This window comes from Parambassis ranga, chromosome 14, assembly GCF_900634625.1.
Source record: "Parambassis ranga chromosome 14, fParRan2.1, whole genome shotgun sequence".
NCBI lineage: Eukaryota > Metazoa > Chordata > Actinopteri > Ambassidae > Parambassis > Parambassis ranga.
Window position 1 is genome coordinate 2,541,284 of NC_041034.1, and position 16,401 is coordinate 2,557,684.

At 44.7% G+C, this 16,401-nt stretch overlaps 1 protein-coding gene across 1 annotated transcript in view; it reads left to right on the forward strand.

Annotated features, from left to right (window-relative positions):
- Positions 1–16,189, forward strand: part of gtf2ird1 (GTF2I repeat domain containing 1) — a 33,168-nt gene extending 16,979 nt beyond the window's left edge. Inside the window, exons 8-27 of the mRNA XM_028421611.1 lie at positions 293–376; positions 835–1,018; positions 2,373–2,398; positions 3,376–3,508; positions 5,107–5,150; positions 5,325–5,405; positions 5,898–6,089; positions 8,082–8,135; positions 8,490–8,570; positions 8,947–9,130; positions 10,262–10,323; positions 10,767–10,838; positions 10,922–11,189; positions 11,273–11,301; positions 11,392–11,439; positions 11,529–11,606; positions 12,064–12,256; positions 12,652–12,689; positions 12,768–12,877; positions 15,404–16,189. Of these exons, the coding sequence (XP_028277412.1) occupies positions 293–376; positions 835–1,018; positions 2,373–2,398; positions 3,376–3,508; positions 5,107–5,150; positions 5,325–5,405; positions 5,898–6,089; positions 8,082–8,135; positions 8,490–8,570; positions 8,947–9,130; positions 10,262–10,323; positions 10,767–10,838; positions 10,922–11,189; positions 11,273–11,301; positions 11,392–11,439; positions 11,529–11,606; positions 12,064–12,256; positions 12,652–12,689; positions 12,768–12,877; positions 15,404–15,472 (2,030 nt within the window). The 3' untranslated portion in view covers positions 15,473–16,189. The remainder of the gene's footprint in view (positions 1–292; positions 377–834; positions 1,019–2,372; positions 2,399–3,375; positions 3,509–5,106; positions 5,151–5,324; positions 5,406–5,897; positions 6,090–8,081; positions 8,136–8,489; positions 8,571–8,946; positions 9,131–10,261; positions 10,324–10,766; positions 10,839–10,921; positions 11,190–11,272; positions 11,302–11,391; positions 11,440–11,528; positions 11,607–12,063; positions 12,257–12,651; positions 12,690–12,767; positions 12,878–15,403) is intronic.
- The last annotated feature ends 212 nt before the right edge of the window (positions 16,190–16,401 follow it).

Sequence of the window (16,401 nt, forward strand, 5' to 3'; positions counted from 1 at the left end):
TTTGCTCTTCTACAGGGAAGGCTTGGATTTGCGGGGTCACATGTGCAGCAGCCGGGCATTGTTTACTGTATCTAAGGCTGAACTGCTTACTAACCCCTAACCATCAAGGCTCTAAGCTACTAAGATGTTAAGAGTAATCCTTTAAGAAGATTGCACTGATTTACTAAGTTGACATTGAGACGATGGAGAAGATTAATTCAGATCTTTAGCGCTGCAATGAAATTAAAGGCGTTTGAATGGCTGTATACACAAGCAATGACAGGAGCTAATTTTTTCTGATTTTTTTTGGCAGAAAAATGGGACTCATTCATTCGGGAAACTGAGGACATTAACACATTGAGAGAATGTGTTCAGATCCTGTTCAACAGCAGATACGGTGAGTAACGCCTCCTGGAGGACGTGCACAGTGATGATTCTGTGTGTGCGTATAGATGGTGATAGATTGGGGTCAGTGCTTTGGTTTGATCATCTTTTCCTCGGTGATCCATGCAACCACACTTAATTCCTTCCAAAAAAAAAAAACCATAGGAAATCTACAGCTGTTCACCTCTGTAATATTTGCATTCAGTTGGATTCTTGTGAGCTCACCAGCTGCAGTGCACTCAGGGGGGATCTGTCTCACATGCAGGCCCACCGCACCACTTATCATTCCCTTAAAGTTTATTTTTCATTTAGCTCGGAATTACTGGCACTTCTGTGAATTTTACATGTCGGGGGGTGTGTGCAACTCACTGGAGGCCACTTCTCCTTATGCAAATGCACGAAAAAAGAGTTCTAATTAACATCTAAACAAAGCTCAGTTTAAAAAGCTCTTTGTTTTGAATGCACCTTCAGCTGAGGCGCTGGGTCTGGATCACATGGTGCCTGTGCCGTACCGCAAAATAGCCTGCGACCCGGGGGCCGTGGAGATCATCGGCATCCCCGACCAGATCCCTTTCAAGAGGCCGTGCACGTACGGAGTTCCCAAGCTCAAACGCATCCTGGATGAACGCCATGGCATCCGCTTCATCGTCAAAAGGTAATAACCAAGAGGGGGGGGGGGGGGGGTTACAGACTCAGCACCATCATTAGCTAAATCTTCAAAACCTCATAAAACTCTACTTTAGTCCGTTTTGTTGCTGAAACTTTTATTTTGAAAAGATTCCTTATCAATCAGGCCAGCTTGTACTCACTCTACCATCTGTCTGCTTCCTGGTGTATGTGGCTAATGGCTAATTTAAACGAGCCCCCATGTCTTGTTTGAGATAAAACGTCTTTCAGCGAATCCTGGAGGAATCATTAGCTTCAACACAATTAGGGAAGGATTGAAAATGTGATTAATTCAGAACTATACCACACGGCTTGTTGTCTTTGAGAGATGTTCCAGATTCAGATGGGCTTCATCGATCTGAAAACGCTTTTATTACATCTGCTGTGCTGAAAAAAGTTAGCATGCTAACAAGACAGCATTCTGGAGCATATGAAAAGACCAAATCAAAGCAACATTCCCTCGCTCACTGAGCCACTTCCTGGCCGAATCTCTCAGCTCGACATTTATTGGTTCTGATTGAAGATGGCGCATTCTGCTGGGAACTAATTTCAGCTGCGGATTAACACACTAGAGTATTTGTGGTGATTGAAATAGATGTTCCTGGTACTGATGGGACCTGTCACCCGCTCTGACTCACCTAATAATATTTGGACAATAATGGAGGTGTCTGGCACATAACAGTTGTTATTGTATTTAGAATATTGGCAGCCATGTTTTTGAGCGTTTTCATGTCGACGTGAGCATATTTAGCCCCCTTGAGACGTGCCCTCTTTTTTCATACAAGCTTGACAGTTTCATGCCTGAGTAGTTACTTTTCTGAACGACAGACTCAGCTAGGTCAAACTTAGTAACAAGATTATCTGAGGAGCGGTGGAACTGGCCGCCGTGGAGCAGAGGGAATATAAGGACAGGAATGCATGCAGAGGCACAAATGTGTCTGAATGACAGACTGTCTGCAGTAATCTGACATTTTTGTGCAGATACGTGAACATGTCCTCTCCTAAAACTAGCCACTGGACATTTTTACAGTTTTTGATTTATTTTATTGATTGCACTTCCCTCGGACTGTGTTTTTTAATTTGTGGTGTCTTAAGCTGTGTGTGTGTGTGGCTGCTTGTTCAGCTATGACCCCAATATAAAATTAGATCATTAAAGTCAGGTGGTGAATTAATTATAGATGTTCCGTAAAATCACTTTCAAAAAGATCGGGTGTAAATAAACAACACCGCACCGAGGCGGTGAGTGTATGACGGGACAGATTCAATGATGACAAAGAAAAATCCTTTATTGTCTGACTGAGACTGTTTAATGATGTGTCTGACTCTGTCTTCTTTTATTCCAGGATGTTTGATGAACGGATTTTCACTGGTAAGAGTGTGATCAGTTCTGTTTTCATTTCCCAAACACAAGGCCTCACTTATGATGCCTCACACCACTGTCACAGGTGCTGATACTCTGGTAATCTCCCATGAAAGCAGAATGTATTGCAGGGCTGCTCGGGTACAGTGCTGCTTGGAGGTCTGACCCAAAACATCAGCTGATTTTCACAACATTCACTTTGTCACGGATTTATTTAGGAAAAATGATCCAACATTACACATGTGTAAGAGGCATCGGAAGGCCAGATTAGAATCCACCTGTTCAAAGAAAAGATCACTGCTGCCTGTCTGCACTTTGATAAAGATCATGTGGACAATCCAGATGGCTGCAGGGAAAAAATGTTTTTGGACAGATGAGACCACTTTAAATGAGGAGGAAAAGACTGATGCTACATTCCAGTAACCCCTCTGTTAAACACGGCGGTGGTTGCATCATGGTTTGTTCTGCTGCATCTGATCCAGGATGACCTGCCAGAATTCTGAATTATAGCAGTAGATCTGATAAGAACATCTGTCTGTGAGCTCATGCAGCAAGTATCACATGCATTGTGTTACAGAAGAGTGGGTAAAGAAGAACAAAGTTCATGTTTTGAAGGTCAAAGTTCGGACTTTGTCCTAACTGAAATGTTGTGGAAGCTCCTGAGGGCTTCACAAACCTCCAAGCAGCACTGTGCATGGGCCTAAAACACACGATGTTTACAAGTTGGAGCTAATTTGGCTGAGAGGCTCCTGCGTTTTCATTAGGAATGCTCCACATTTCTGGTAAATTATAATTATTTTGGTAAGTTTTCCTTGCGTGCTTCAGCTTCACAACATTTATCAGTATCTTTACAATTAATTACAGTAACTGGCTGCACGGCTCTGTCAAGTCTCTTTATTTATATATTTACAACCCCCACAGATGCTCTTCTCTAATGGGATGCACTGTTTGTTTGTTTATCTTCTCTGGTCTTGTTTGTTTTGAAGCTGCTGGCAAGATTGCGAGGGAGGAGGGCAAGCACGACCTGAGCGCCACGCCTGAAGACAGCTTCCCCGACAATCTGAGCATCCCGCCCACCGCCGCCGCCGCCGAGCTGGTCAGCAACCCTCACAGCAGCAGGTCGGAGCGCAGCCCACTCACCGATTCAGCAGACTTTAGTTTTTTAACGTGCGGATATGAGACGGTGGCAGGCAGCCATGCTGGTGTGGCTATAATAACCAGCATCGCCTTAATTAAAACAGCTTAAATACATCATTTAATTTTAGCAACGTATTTTGTTTGGCCTCATTTTGGGTTTTTTTTTCTGTGTGTGTATCCGATGGTGCAGCAGTAATTTGTTAATGCTGATTAGTGAGAGAGGCGCCATGTTTATCCAGTAGATCAATAATAATATGTCATGACGTTTTTATTTTAAGCAAAATATGAGAAGAAAAATCTGCCCGATTTAGTAAATCTCATTTATCTTAAAGAACCATCCACCCAAATCCACCCAATGTTCCTCATTTTCATGGCCCTCAGTGCCGTTCATTGATCTATGTGGTTTTTAACCCTTTCACTACTATAATTACAACAGTTCGCCTTCTTTTTCTAAAGATTCTGTCAGAAAATCTTCTTTGTATTAATTATTTCACCTGTTTTTCTTGACAGATGAAATATAACTTTCAGAAGCTGGCACATATTTGTTATTATGTTATAAATGCTCAGAACAGTGTGTAATAACAAGAAAAGTAAAAAAACAGATTTGAATTTTCATCAAATTTCTCTTTATAAACAGCTATAAATGTGCAGCAACAAGACAACAAGTGATCACAAAGATTAAACTCAAACTATTTTACATCAACTCTCCTACGCTACACAAAACTCCCGCCCCTGGCACACACGCAATGTGGTCATTACCGTAATGAATGTAAAAGCAATCGAAAGAGCCGTTTCTCAGCTTTCAGAATCTGTTGAGATTTTTTCAATAGTGCGAACATAACCAGAGCTACGGTAGTTTGAACAGCGCATGTCCACTTCTGTCGCTCCGTTGTAGTTAATGTGACATTTTAGAGCTTTGTAAATCCTTTTCCGTGCAGTGGAACAAGATGGCGTCCGGCTTCTGGTGCTCAGTGTGCCAAAAATGTCCCTTAAGTTTTCCTTAAACATCCTCAAAAGCTTGACATTCTTTAAGACCAATTCCTAAAAAACTTGCTCTCCTGAAAAATAAATGCACTCTTTAGTTGAGAACTTTTGGGAAACTAGGTTGAGTTAGCAGCAGGTTGGCAGCTAACTACAAAAAAATGTAGCCACAAATGTAAGAAATGAGACTGAACAGTCTCTTTACATGTGTTTAACATATGAACATGTTTATTTAACACGTTGCCATCTGCAGGATTAATGTTGTAATGTTGTCGATAGTGTTAAATTAGCTGCTTGCTAACATTGATATTTTTAAGGTACCTGGCAGGTCACTTCTTTGTCTTAAGTGACAAAAATGTAAAATACTGCTGGACGATTTCATGAGCATTGTATAAAGTAATACTTTCAGGGCGTAATCATCAGTGTACTTTAAGGAGCCTTCATTTTCATTACAGTTATGATATGAATGGCAGGGGGAGCAGTTCACAGAGAGGTTATGGTTTCTGAAAAACAAAGAACGTAAAGCGTCTTAAGGAAAAAAAAGGACAATGAGTCAGCTGACCTGAAGCGATTTATCTGTGTCTTGTTTCCCTTCACAGATCAACAAGCGCCTGCGTGAGTCCTTTGGCTGACTGTGAAGCAGGTACGTGCCAACACAGTTACTAAAAACCTTCAGCAGTCCTCGGACGCCTGGTTCCCCCCCTCGTCTTGTTTTGCAGTCCGATCACACTCTGCCATCTACGTAACACAATCATAAAACACTGAGGCGCGCGCTGATGGGGGAACTCACGCCGAATGAACTGTCCAATCCCCGCAGGTCCTTCAGGAGATTGCATTCCTTTGAGGAGGATTAAAACGGAGCCTCCAGACGGGGAAATCATTCAAGTTACAGTGCCAGGTGAGTGAGCGCACGCTTGGCAGCCATTAGCTTTGGAGAGCTTTGGTCCCCTTCTAAAAATACAACCCCAGAGCGAGGACGCAGGGTTTCATAGATTTTTCCTCAGTGTGCTGCTCGAAGCCTCCAGACTGAACCTTGCAGTCGCCACCGGGGGGCTGAACATTCATTTTTGTTGTGGTTTCCCCTCTTTGTTTGTCATTTTCTGTGGCTTTCTGCCAGAGACCATACCATGTTTGGATCAGTTCTAATGCTGTGAAACTGAACTGTCACCATTAGTGCGGATGGGATTCCCGTCTCAGCTGGAGATGATGAAAATTAGGTGAAAATCTTGGCTTGCACCGTGGATTCTATTTTAATATCTGCAATATTTTCCCAGAAGTCTCCCCTCGCAGAATTCAGGGAGGCATCTGCTGTTCAGTTCAGGACAAAATGTACCAGCACAGGACATATCTGCAGCCCGATATGTGATGAAGAATATTTGTGTCTCTTTAGATGCTAGCACCAGCGTAGAGGAGGCCAGCGAGTCTGCCGCCGAGCCCGTCACTGCCGCAGCTCCGTGTCCAGCCACAGCCTCGCCCTCTGCTCCCTCCTCTTCCTCCTCCGCCTCCTCCGCCTCCTCCTCCTCCGCTGCTGCTGCTCCTCCGGCCCCCTCTGCTCCACACCACCCGCTGGAAAACCATGCAGGTAACCTCGTCTCCCCTGTCCTCCGGTACCTCTGCCTCCTCCTCCTCCTCCTCCTCCTCCTCACACTGCTGCTCCTGGACCTCCACCCTGGTGCCACCTCACACTGTGGCCCTGTTGTAGGAAGCTAAATAAGCTGCGGCACGTATGAAACCACTTTTCTCCGATACTTCCACTTCTCCACGACCAAACCCACCCAATGAAGTAGCCACTTCCTTTAAAGATACCTCTAAAACCTCCCTCTCCTCTACTTTGACCTTCTTCCTGCCGCCCACTACAGTTAGTTAATAAATTAGAGAGACCAAACTAATCCTTAAAGATCCCACCCCCCCCACGTAGACCCCCTTCTCTCCATTAAAACCTTAGGTCAAGGTTACCAAGAACATTTGAGTAGACACCACTCTTTCTCTGCACCACAGCACCCTCATTCATCAGGTGGAGGCATTCTGTCCACCCAGATATAATGAAGATGAAGCTTATTTACCTTAGCTGTGCTAAATGTTTACATAAAAGGCAGCAGCAGTTATTTGCCTTTAAAAATGACCATAGAAATGTTTTTTTTAAATGAATGCTACATTGGAAAGATGGCAGAAATGTGTCATTTCAGTGAATTGACCCTTTAAGCTTCTCTTCTGGACACATCCATAAATTCCTGCGCATTGTCAGAATGTTTCTTTAACATGCAGATGAGGCCATGTTTTATATTTGAAGGTGGCAGAGACGAAGGAGTCTGCTCAAAGTGATCTTGGTTTTTAGTGAACAAGGCGTTTTTTGTTTTATTTCATTGATTTTAATGTGCTTTGTTTAAGTTTTCTTTTCTTTCACAAATGACCACTAAAGGAAATCGAACACAGGTAAGAGCACAGCTAAATAAAAATAATAACTACTGTGATAATTACCTGTAAATCCTCCATTATTTACAGTAAACCTTTTCAGCAGTGTTGGAATGAACACACACACACACAGACACACATTATTTTTGACCCCGTTGATGTTTGTCTGAACCCAACAGGACCGGTTTTGATGTCTGCTGAATGTTTTATGTTCAGCTCCCGTCATGATTCTGTTGAGGTTGCATCATGTTCCCCCTCTAACTTTCACAGATGCTCCATGTAATACGCTGGAACAAGATGCACCTCTCAAACTATATTCAAATGATGCAGGCGTGAGCGAGAAACCGAACAATAAACACTAACTTTGTCCAGTTTATCATGTTTAGATGTTTCCTGGCAGCAACAAGTTTAAACACCCATCAAACATAAAACAATATGAAGGGACGACTGAGTCGTTCCCAGGTGGCCCGGACTGCCTCACATGTTTCTATCACAAGGACTTGCCCCTCTTTTAGCCCATTTACGGTAGAAAAAGCATCCTAAGCAGGGAAGGAGCTTCTGAGCTAACCTGGGTTGCTGCTCGTTCCTTATTGGTCAAACCAAACCAACACAGAGCCACTTCCTGTATCTGTGTCATGTGTGTGTAAATGTGCCCAAATGATCCTAAAGGCTGTAAACAAAGCACCCAGGAGGCATCTGTTGGAGGCTTGTCTGGGTCTCAGGAGCATCCTAGCTAACTAATGTTTTGTGATATTAACTAATCAATATTAGCTGATACTTATACCTGGAATTTCATATTAGTGAGGAAAGACTTTTTTTGTCTCCCCATCTCTTATTTTTGTCATGAGTGTCACGTCTGTGTACTATCAGACAGACTGTGGGGCAGGACCCACCCTCATAAAGTGCATCACATATACAGCTCACCATAACTCAGGATCAGTGGGAGCTCTGACCCTGTTTGGACAGAAGGACGGTGACAGTGTCCTTATGTCCAGTCGGATCATTGTAGTCCTGCCTCTTGCAGGCTCAGGTTTATCTTTGACAGACAGGTGTGTGTGTGTCACAGTCAGATGGATGTGATGGACAGGAAGTAGTAGTTAATAGAATGCTTCCCTGTTGCTGTTTGCTCCTCTCACCTCCTCCTCTCTTACTCCTCTTGCAGTTGAAGCTCTGTCACCCAGCGCCTCCTCCCAGAGCATCAGGAGACCCTCTGAAGGTAAAGCGATCGGACTCACGTCACCAATGACCTTGTCAGAAAGGCAGACTGGAATGAAATAAGACCAACGTTTGACCCAGCTCTTGAAAAATGTTCAACTTTGTTCTACACCACCTCCAACATTCTGCTTTCCCGCCTCCATTTGTTATGTTGTGCAGTGATTAATGTACACACACACACACTCCGCTGACCCGGTAACAACACAGTCAGTTTGTCATTACCGGGTCAGCGGAGGGCAGCTGGGAATTTATCAAAATAAAGTGGTGAGGTTTTGCATGTGGGAAGCAGCCCGACCCCTCAGACCTCCTGCAGTAATTCTCTTCTGTTTCCTGGTTTACATCCTGCCTCCTGCAGCGGGGAGTCTGGTGGAGGACATCGGTGAAATGATTCTTCAGCTCCGGAGACAAGTGGAGAGCCTCTTCAGCATCAAGTACGGTAAGCTGCCTGTAGCGCTGGAGCTTTTTCATCCTCGATAGCAGGAGTCGTACCGTCTGATCCCGCTCCATGTCGTACACAGCCTCAGTGGATCTACAGCCATTTAAAATGGAATACTTTTGAATATTAATAGTGAAACATTTAAGCTGTTTTAATAATTTAACACATCAAAAAGATTCTGTTCAGTGTGGGGAAGGTTGAGAAAGATTCCACATTAAATCATTAAGTCCAATCATTGCATCATGTCCACATTAGATATGAGTTGTGTCTATGAATCCATGAGATCCAGATTACGGGCTGAACAGGTCTTAAAGTGCTTTAAATGCTGCCTGATGTAATCTCTGTGCTTCTTTTTGCCACGTCCTTTTTTCCTCAGCTGATGCTCTGGGCCTCCCTGAACCAGCCAAGGTGCCGTACTCCAAGTTCCAGATGTACTCAGACGATCTGTACGTGACCGGGATGCCGGAGGGGATCTCCATCCGACGGCCCAACTGTTTCGGAGCGGCCAAACTGCGCAAGATCCTGGCTGCCAGCAGTCAGATCCAGTTTGTCATCAAAAGGTGAGGACACACACACACAGAGTACACTGTAAGAAGTGATGTCCAGATTAACCACATTTAATTACAGCTTCTGTTTAATCTGAGGATGTAGCCTCCATCTGTGCTAATGACAACAACCTTCATCCAGAGGAGCATTTTAGCTGTTTGATCACCATCTGCACTACTTAACATGTAGAGCTGATGAAGCCACTGGTGGAAATTGTCTAAATTATAGTTTTCCTCACGACAGTAAAAAACTATGGACAGAGCTTCCGCGACGTTTGTTTCTGAAGAGCTGTTTTGAGGCTCGGTGGGAGGCTCCGGGACGCTCTGACTGCCGCCATGTTGGCAGCGTCACGTCCGCCAAAACTCCAAATATGGACAAAGAGGGGGAGCACGAGCGGGGTTTAGGGGGGCGGACGATCGTGGAAGCAGGAAACTCGCGTTGTGATACGGCAACTGTCTGTCACTCAAAGCGGCAACGCCCATAATTATGTGTAATTTTAAATCCGAATATAATTAAAACAAGTGAGTTGTAAAAAAATTCACCCCCCGTACAACTGACACTAGAAGAGAACCTATCATCTGAGACCAGAGTGGTTTTTTGTACCAGGCTGTAAACATGTTCATTTCTGCTGTGAAGTCGGCCATTTTAACATGGGAGTCTATGGGACATGACTCGCTGCTGGAGTCAGCCCCCAGAGGCTGCAGCGTGAACTACACGTTTTGACACTTCCGCATGGGCTTCAAGTCTGAGCCCCGGAGGCTGCCGCTTGGTAACAACACACTGAATACTGTTTTTTTATTGTTTTTTTACTAATGCCAAAAGTACAAGGAAGTTCTCCTCCTATCTTAAAGTGTGCGTATCAGCTTGCTTGGTGCTTTCTGAAGAAAAATCAAGCAACAGGGATGACCTTATGTCAGAAAACTTCAGGACGAGGGAGCAGGAAGTGCTAAATGCTAACACGTTTTGGGTTTTCTCTGGGACGTGTTCTTGCAGCTCTATTTGATAAAATAAAGATAAATATAAGTTGAGACTTTATTGATTCCCCAAATGGGAAATTTAGTTGTTACAGAATAGAATACATCGGTGTGGACATTATCCATAAATGCATTCACTGATGAATATTGTTATAATGTTTGTGTCCACAGGCCTGAGCTCCTAACTGAACAAGTAAAACAAGAGATGCCTTCCATCCCCGTCTGTGACTCAGGTATGATACAGTTTTAAATGCTGTCTAGGCCTGTATAAAGTGCAGCAGGTGTTATCATGTTTTTTTTTTTTTACTGTACTCACACTGCATTTCAGAGGGATGTAAACGTGTCGCGGTTTTTTCTCATTGTAATGTTTAAAGCTTTGAGGATGGAGAGCAGTGTCTCTGGAAGCTCCTAATGCAGCTTTAAAGGTGCTTTTTTATCTTCTGCATAAGTGAAATGTTGAGTTCAAATTCAGTTCACAAACTATTTTTAAGACCTCTAAGAAAAAGGGAAGTTCTTCCAGAGATTTTCCTGCAGCTATCGCCGCTTTGTTTGTTTTTATATATATATATATATATATATATATTTATGACAAAGCTCAGCCGCTACAACACAAAGAGACTCTGAATGTTTGTTGTGTTAGACGACACAAGTTTAACCTTTAACTGTTCTTCCGAAGAGATGGACGCCAAGGATGCGGCGCCGGTGATAGAAGATGCTGCAGCCGTGCCCAAGAGGCCTGGATTCTCAGGTAAGCTCCTCCTCCAGTCACACATATGCTCCGTTCACTGCTGGTCACAACGTAGCGAGCGTCCCTGTGTCTTCTGTCCGCAGAGTGCCTGGAGTCCAAGCTGTCCAGGATCGACCTGGCCAACACGCTGCGAGAGCAGGTCCAGGATCTCTTTAACAGGAAGTACGGGGAGGCACTGGGCATCAAGTACCCCGTCCAAGTGCCTTACAAGAGGATCAAGAACAACCCGGACTCGGTCATCATCGAGGGCCTCCCGCCCGGCATCCCCTTCAGGAAGCCCTGCACCTTCGGCTCCCAGAACCTGGAGCGGATCTTGGCGGTCGCTGACAAAATCAGCTTCACCATCACCAGGTCACATGACCACTCACACAGTCAGTAAATACTGCTCTGCGGCTGTTTGTCCGTCCTTTAACGTATCACTTTTTGTTTTTCAGACCTTTTCAGGGACTCATCCCCAAACCGGGTAGGAACAGAGTCTGATGTATTAAACATCGTCTCTCCAACATGATAACATGGAACCGATGCTAATACTGATTTTCTTTCATTTTGTCAGCGCCTCGACGAGTCACTTTACTAAAGAAGGCCTACGCATCCATAAGTGGTGAGGGCGGGGGGGTAAACGTCACTTTTCAGCCTCTCAGACTTTGTTTGTTTGAACGTTGTCACGGACCGCCTCTCTCCTGCTGACAGATGATGATGACATTAACCGCATGGGCGAGAAAGTCGTCCTCCGAGAGCAAGTCAAGGAACTCTTCAACAAGAAATACGGTAAACGGGCCCGGCTGCGATTGATCGGCTCCGGGTTTTTCACTCTAAATTCTTAAAATTAGCTGTTCTCTGTGTGTTTAATTTAAATATTTTAATGATTTATGAAGCTTCTTTTGGAGCTAATATTCCTTCCTGCTGGTTTCAGATTTTCAGGGTCACATATCCCCCCTGAACCACAAAACCCAGCACCAGTTTTTTTTAAAACAGTAATCATAGAAATGTTGTTTTCTCTTTTTAACAGTGTTATTCTGCTAAAAAACATGTGTGTGTTCCCTGTGTCTGTAGCCGTGAATGTGTTGTATCCATAGAGGTGCAGCACTTTATATTATACTGAGTAATGTCGGATTCAAAAGGTTCAAACTAAAATGTACATGGTGTTTGCTGGAGGAGATCAAAAGTATGACTATGAATATGTTGGTGAAATACACACTGTGTGTGTTGTTGTTGTTGTTTTCAGGTGAGGCTCTGGGCTTAGACCGCTCCGTGGTGGTCCCGTATAAGCTGATCCGCGGCAGTCCAGAGTCGGTAGAAGTCAGTGGCCTTCCAGACGATATCCCCTTCCGGAACCCGAACACCTACGACATCGTGTGCCTGGAGAAAATCCTTCAAGCCGCCGATAAAATAACATTCAACATCAAGAGCCAGCTCCAGTGAGTGCGGCGCAGACACCTGAATATTCAGAAGCCCGCTAGCTGTCAGCACGCCGTGTGTTTCACGCAGGGGCTCCGCTCGGTGGTGGTTAAGCTCATTATGGTTTATTTATGCTGTGGATTTAAATCCAGCCTCTGAGATGTCAGAGAATAAATCTTCCTCAGCAAATGTAAATAAAATGAAATAAGGAAACAATGTTTTGACATTGAAGCAGTTAAGCTGTGATGAACGAATGGAGGCGAGAGCTTAAATCACGCAGCTGACGCCTTTTTAGGTGTGAACAGCAGCAGTTTCATTGTTTTCTCAAAGTGAAAAAACCGAAGTTTGGTTCCAGCTGAAACAAACCTCGTCCTCTCTCTCTCTCTCTCTCTCTCTCTGTCTCTGTCTCTCTCAGGCCGTTTGCAGAAATCTGTAGCCAGGCCTGTAACACAGGTAGGTGTGTAGGTGTGTGTTTGTGTGGCGCTCTGTGCCGTCGCCGCCTCGTAATGAAAAACTGCTTGGTGTCACCAGTCACGACAGATGCCTCCACGAACCGACGGAAGCGCAAGAGAGTCCAGGAGAGCAACCGAGTGCCCGCCTCCTCCGACCTGGGCATATCGACCAATCAGATTCCAGTGATGGTAAGCATATGTGGTGTACAGTGAGTTGGTTTGCTGCTAGATGAAACATGTAGTGTTAGCTAATGAAACCACTATATGCTCACCAGCCACCTCGCTAGCATGAGATGGACTTCCTTTTGCATTCAGAACCGCTGTATTTCTTGGTGTAATTATTAATATTAATAATAATAATACATCGAACTTATATAGCGCTTTTCTAGGACACAGTGGCAGTGGTAAACTACAGCTGTAGCCACAGCTCCCCAGGGGGAGACTGACGTGGAGACGTCATTCATACACATTCATACACCAGTGACTGCACTGGAAGCAATGTGGGTAAAGTGCCTTGCCCAAGGACCAAGCGGCAACCTTCGGGGCTCAAAGTGGAAGCCCATGCGGAAGTGTCAAAACTTGTAATTCACGCTGCAACAGCTGGGGGCTGGCTCCAAAAGCGAGTAATTTCCCATAGACTCCCATGATAAAATGGCCGACTTCACAGCAGAAAAGAACATGTTTACAGCCTGGTACAAAAAACCACTCTGGTCTCAGATGATAGGTTCTCTTCTAGTGTCAGTTGTAGGGGGGGGGTGAATTTTTTTACAACTCACTCCTTTCAATTGTATTCGGACTTAAAATTACGCATAATTATGGGCGTTGCCGCTTGAGTGACAGACGGTTGACGTATCACAGCGTGAGTTTCCTGCTCCCACGATCGCCCGCCCCCCTAAACCCCGCTCGTGCTCCCCCTCTTTGTCCATATTCGGAGTTTTAATTCAATTCAATTCAATTCAGTTTTATTTATATAGCGCATATTACAATCAGACATTGTCTCAAAGCGCTTCACAGGAACCCCCCTAAGAGCACTGTGGCAAGGAAAAACTCCCTTTAAGAGGAAGAAACCTTGAGCAGGACCCGTCAACTTAAGGGGGAACCAGTCCTGCTGCTAGTCAGAGAGGATGAGGGAGAGAGAGAGAGAGAGAGAGAGAGAGAGGAGCAAACATGATACAAACATGATACAGTACAGAGCAAACATGACAGCAAGATGAAACAGTGATTATATTGCAATAGATATCTATATATATCGTCGGTCCATAAGTAGGAATAGTAATTTGATAGTAAAGATGAGCAGCAGGGGCTAGTGAAGTCGATGAGCACAGGAGAGACTGCAGGTCAGTATGCAGGTCTTGAGACCTGCAAAGAGAGAGAGCGAGAGCGAGGCACAGAACTACAAGGAAGACAGTAAACACAGATTATGAGACGATATTACCCAGTATGATCCAGACTAAGGAGAGTGGAGGAGAGGTCAGAGGGTGTTCAGAGGATCGTGTTTGTGCCCCCCGACAACGTAGGGGGGCACAGTTGACGTGACGCTGCCAACATGGCGGCGGTCATCACGAACCTCCCACTGAGACTCAAAACGGCTCTTCAGAAACAAACGGGTGACGTCACGGAAGCTCTGTCCATAGTTTTTACTGTCAATGCCAAGGACACACAACAATGACTAGGGCAGAGCTGGGATCGAACCGCCGACCTTCCGATTGGAATGTTAGTTTGATGCTGTCATCACATCCACGATGTGAATCTCCAGTTTCACCCCATCCCAGTGATGCTCTGTAGACTGAGATCTGGTGACTGTGGAGACCCACTGATGTGTTTCATTTCTCGTGGTGTACTCCAAGGTTCTATCCTAGGTCCCCACCATACCCCTTGGTAACATGGGTTCCTGGTGGAGGTTGTGCTCTGGCAGGCTGCTCCTTGTCACCACTTCTGTCAATGACCTATTTCATGGGCAGGTTTCCTCAGACAAATGGTCGACTGCTGCAAGAGGAGAGTTAGTTTGAAGTATCTCGGGTTCTTGTTTATGGCCACGAGTTGTGGGCAGTGACCGAAAGAGCAAGATAGTCCCGTAGAGATAGGGTTAGGCGGTCATCGTTGAGAGGAGCCAGTTGAGGTGGTTTGGGCACCTGGTTCTGAGTTTTTTTTAGCCATGTCCAACAGGGAGGAGGCCCCGAGGCCAGACCTAGGACACAGTTGGAGGGATCGTACCTACCAGCTGGTCTGGGATCACCTCAGCATCCTCCCAGGTGAGCTGGTGGAGGTGGCCAGTGAGAGGGAGGTCTAAATCTAAATCTAAATGGTTTTAATGGTTAAACTTCACAACAAATGGCGCCCTCTAACTGCTCTGTGGTGTAACTTTAACCTGACAGTGAACAGTTTGACGTGGTGCTTTAATTCTTTAGCTGAAGTTTATCATTGAATCTATATGAAGAGTAAGTTTCTGTAAATGCTACATCTGAAAAGCAGCTTATTCCAATCCGAGCATCTGTTAGTGTCTTCTTCTGTCCGAAAGCTCCAACACAAACGGAGCAGATGAACCTGCAATGATGCAGCACAGAGCTGAAGCATAATGAAGCTGCTCTCTTTAACCGCCACCTGGTATTAAGGCCGGTTTTGAGGCAAGGTCAACAATATCTTTGTGCTAATGAAGGCATTTTCCTCCTCCATTATGGCTGACTGTCCTCTGTCATTATCTCCCTGCGCCTGCAGCAGTGGCCCATGTACATGGTGGACTACAGCGGAGTGAATGTGCAGGTTCCCGGGAAAGTCAATTACTGAAGGACACAAGGGATGAAGAGGAGGAGGAGGAGGAGGAGGAGGAGGAGCGACTCCTCCACACTAACACTTTATCAGAGACTGAACGCTCTCTGCGGACTGATCGGAGAGCTGCAGGTTCGACTCCTGAGGAGCAGCAGAATGTATGCAGGGCCAGCGCTTCTTTTCTGTCTCCTCACGGCGCCGCGTTCTTTTCCTTTCTTTCTTTCTTTTTTTTTTTTTACATAACTAAAGTCACGTTACCTGCTCTGACATTTACAAAATGAGTCACGTTGTCGGATCCAGCATCTGGCTGCAATGTATTACTGACAAAAAACAAAACAAAAAGCGTCTTTGATAACGATCTGGTTCCATATTATTCAGATATTTGTACTTTTTATTTATTATATTTATTGAGATATAACATTATGTGCAGGGATGTAAAATATATTATTCTGTTATACAGTGAGGAACACTAACACACACACACATGCTACCAGTCACTACAGGTAACCGCTGAAGTCTGATTGAAGTGTCTTAATGATGGGGGGGGGGGCTCGGTATGTTAGCAGCACATTCACAGCAGCAACATGTAAAATACGTCATTTAAAGTCAGCCTGAATGTAACATGTAAAGAAAAGAATGGTATGTTATTCTGCGATGACCGTCTCTGGACTAACCATATTTAATATGCTGTACCTTAACGCCAATTAGGCCTTTGAAATAAAATGTGTTGCCTTGCACCTTTGTTTGGTTCCGACTGTGTTTCAGGAAGTCCGTCTGTGTCCGTTTCAACAAACATATCATACACACTAGAACAGAACCAGCTATGGACATTCATGAAGAGTGAGAGGTTGATCGATCCCCAGCGGGACTTACAGGAAGGACTGCCATAAATTTAAAGGTTGAAGTTTTTCAAATTTACGAAAAGAAAACTCAGATTTTGAGGCTAA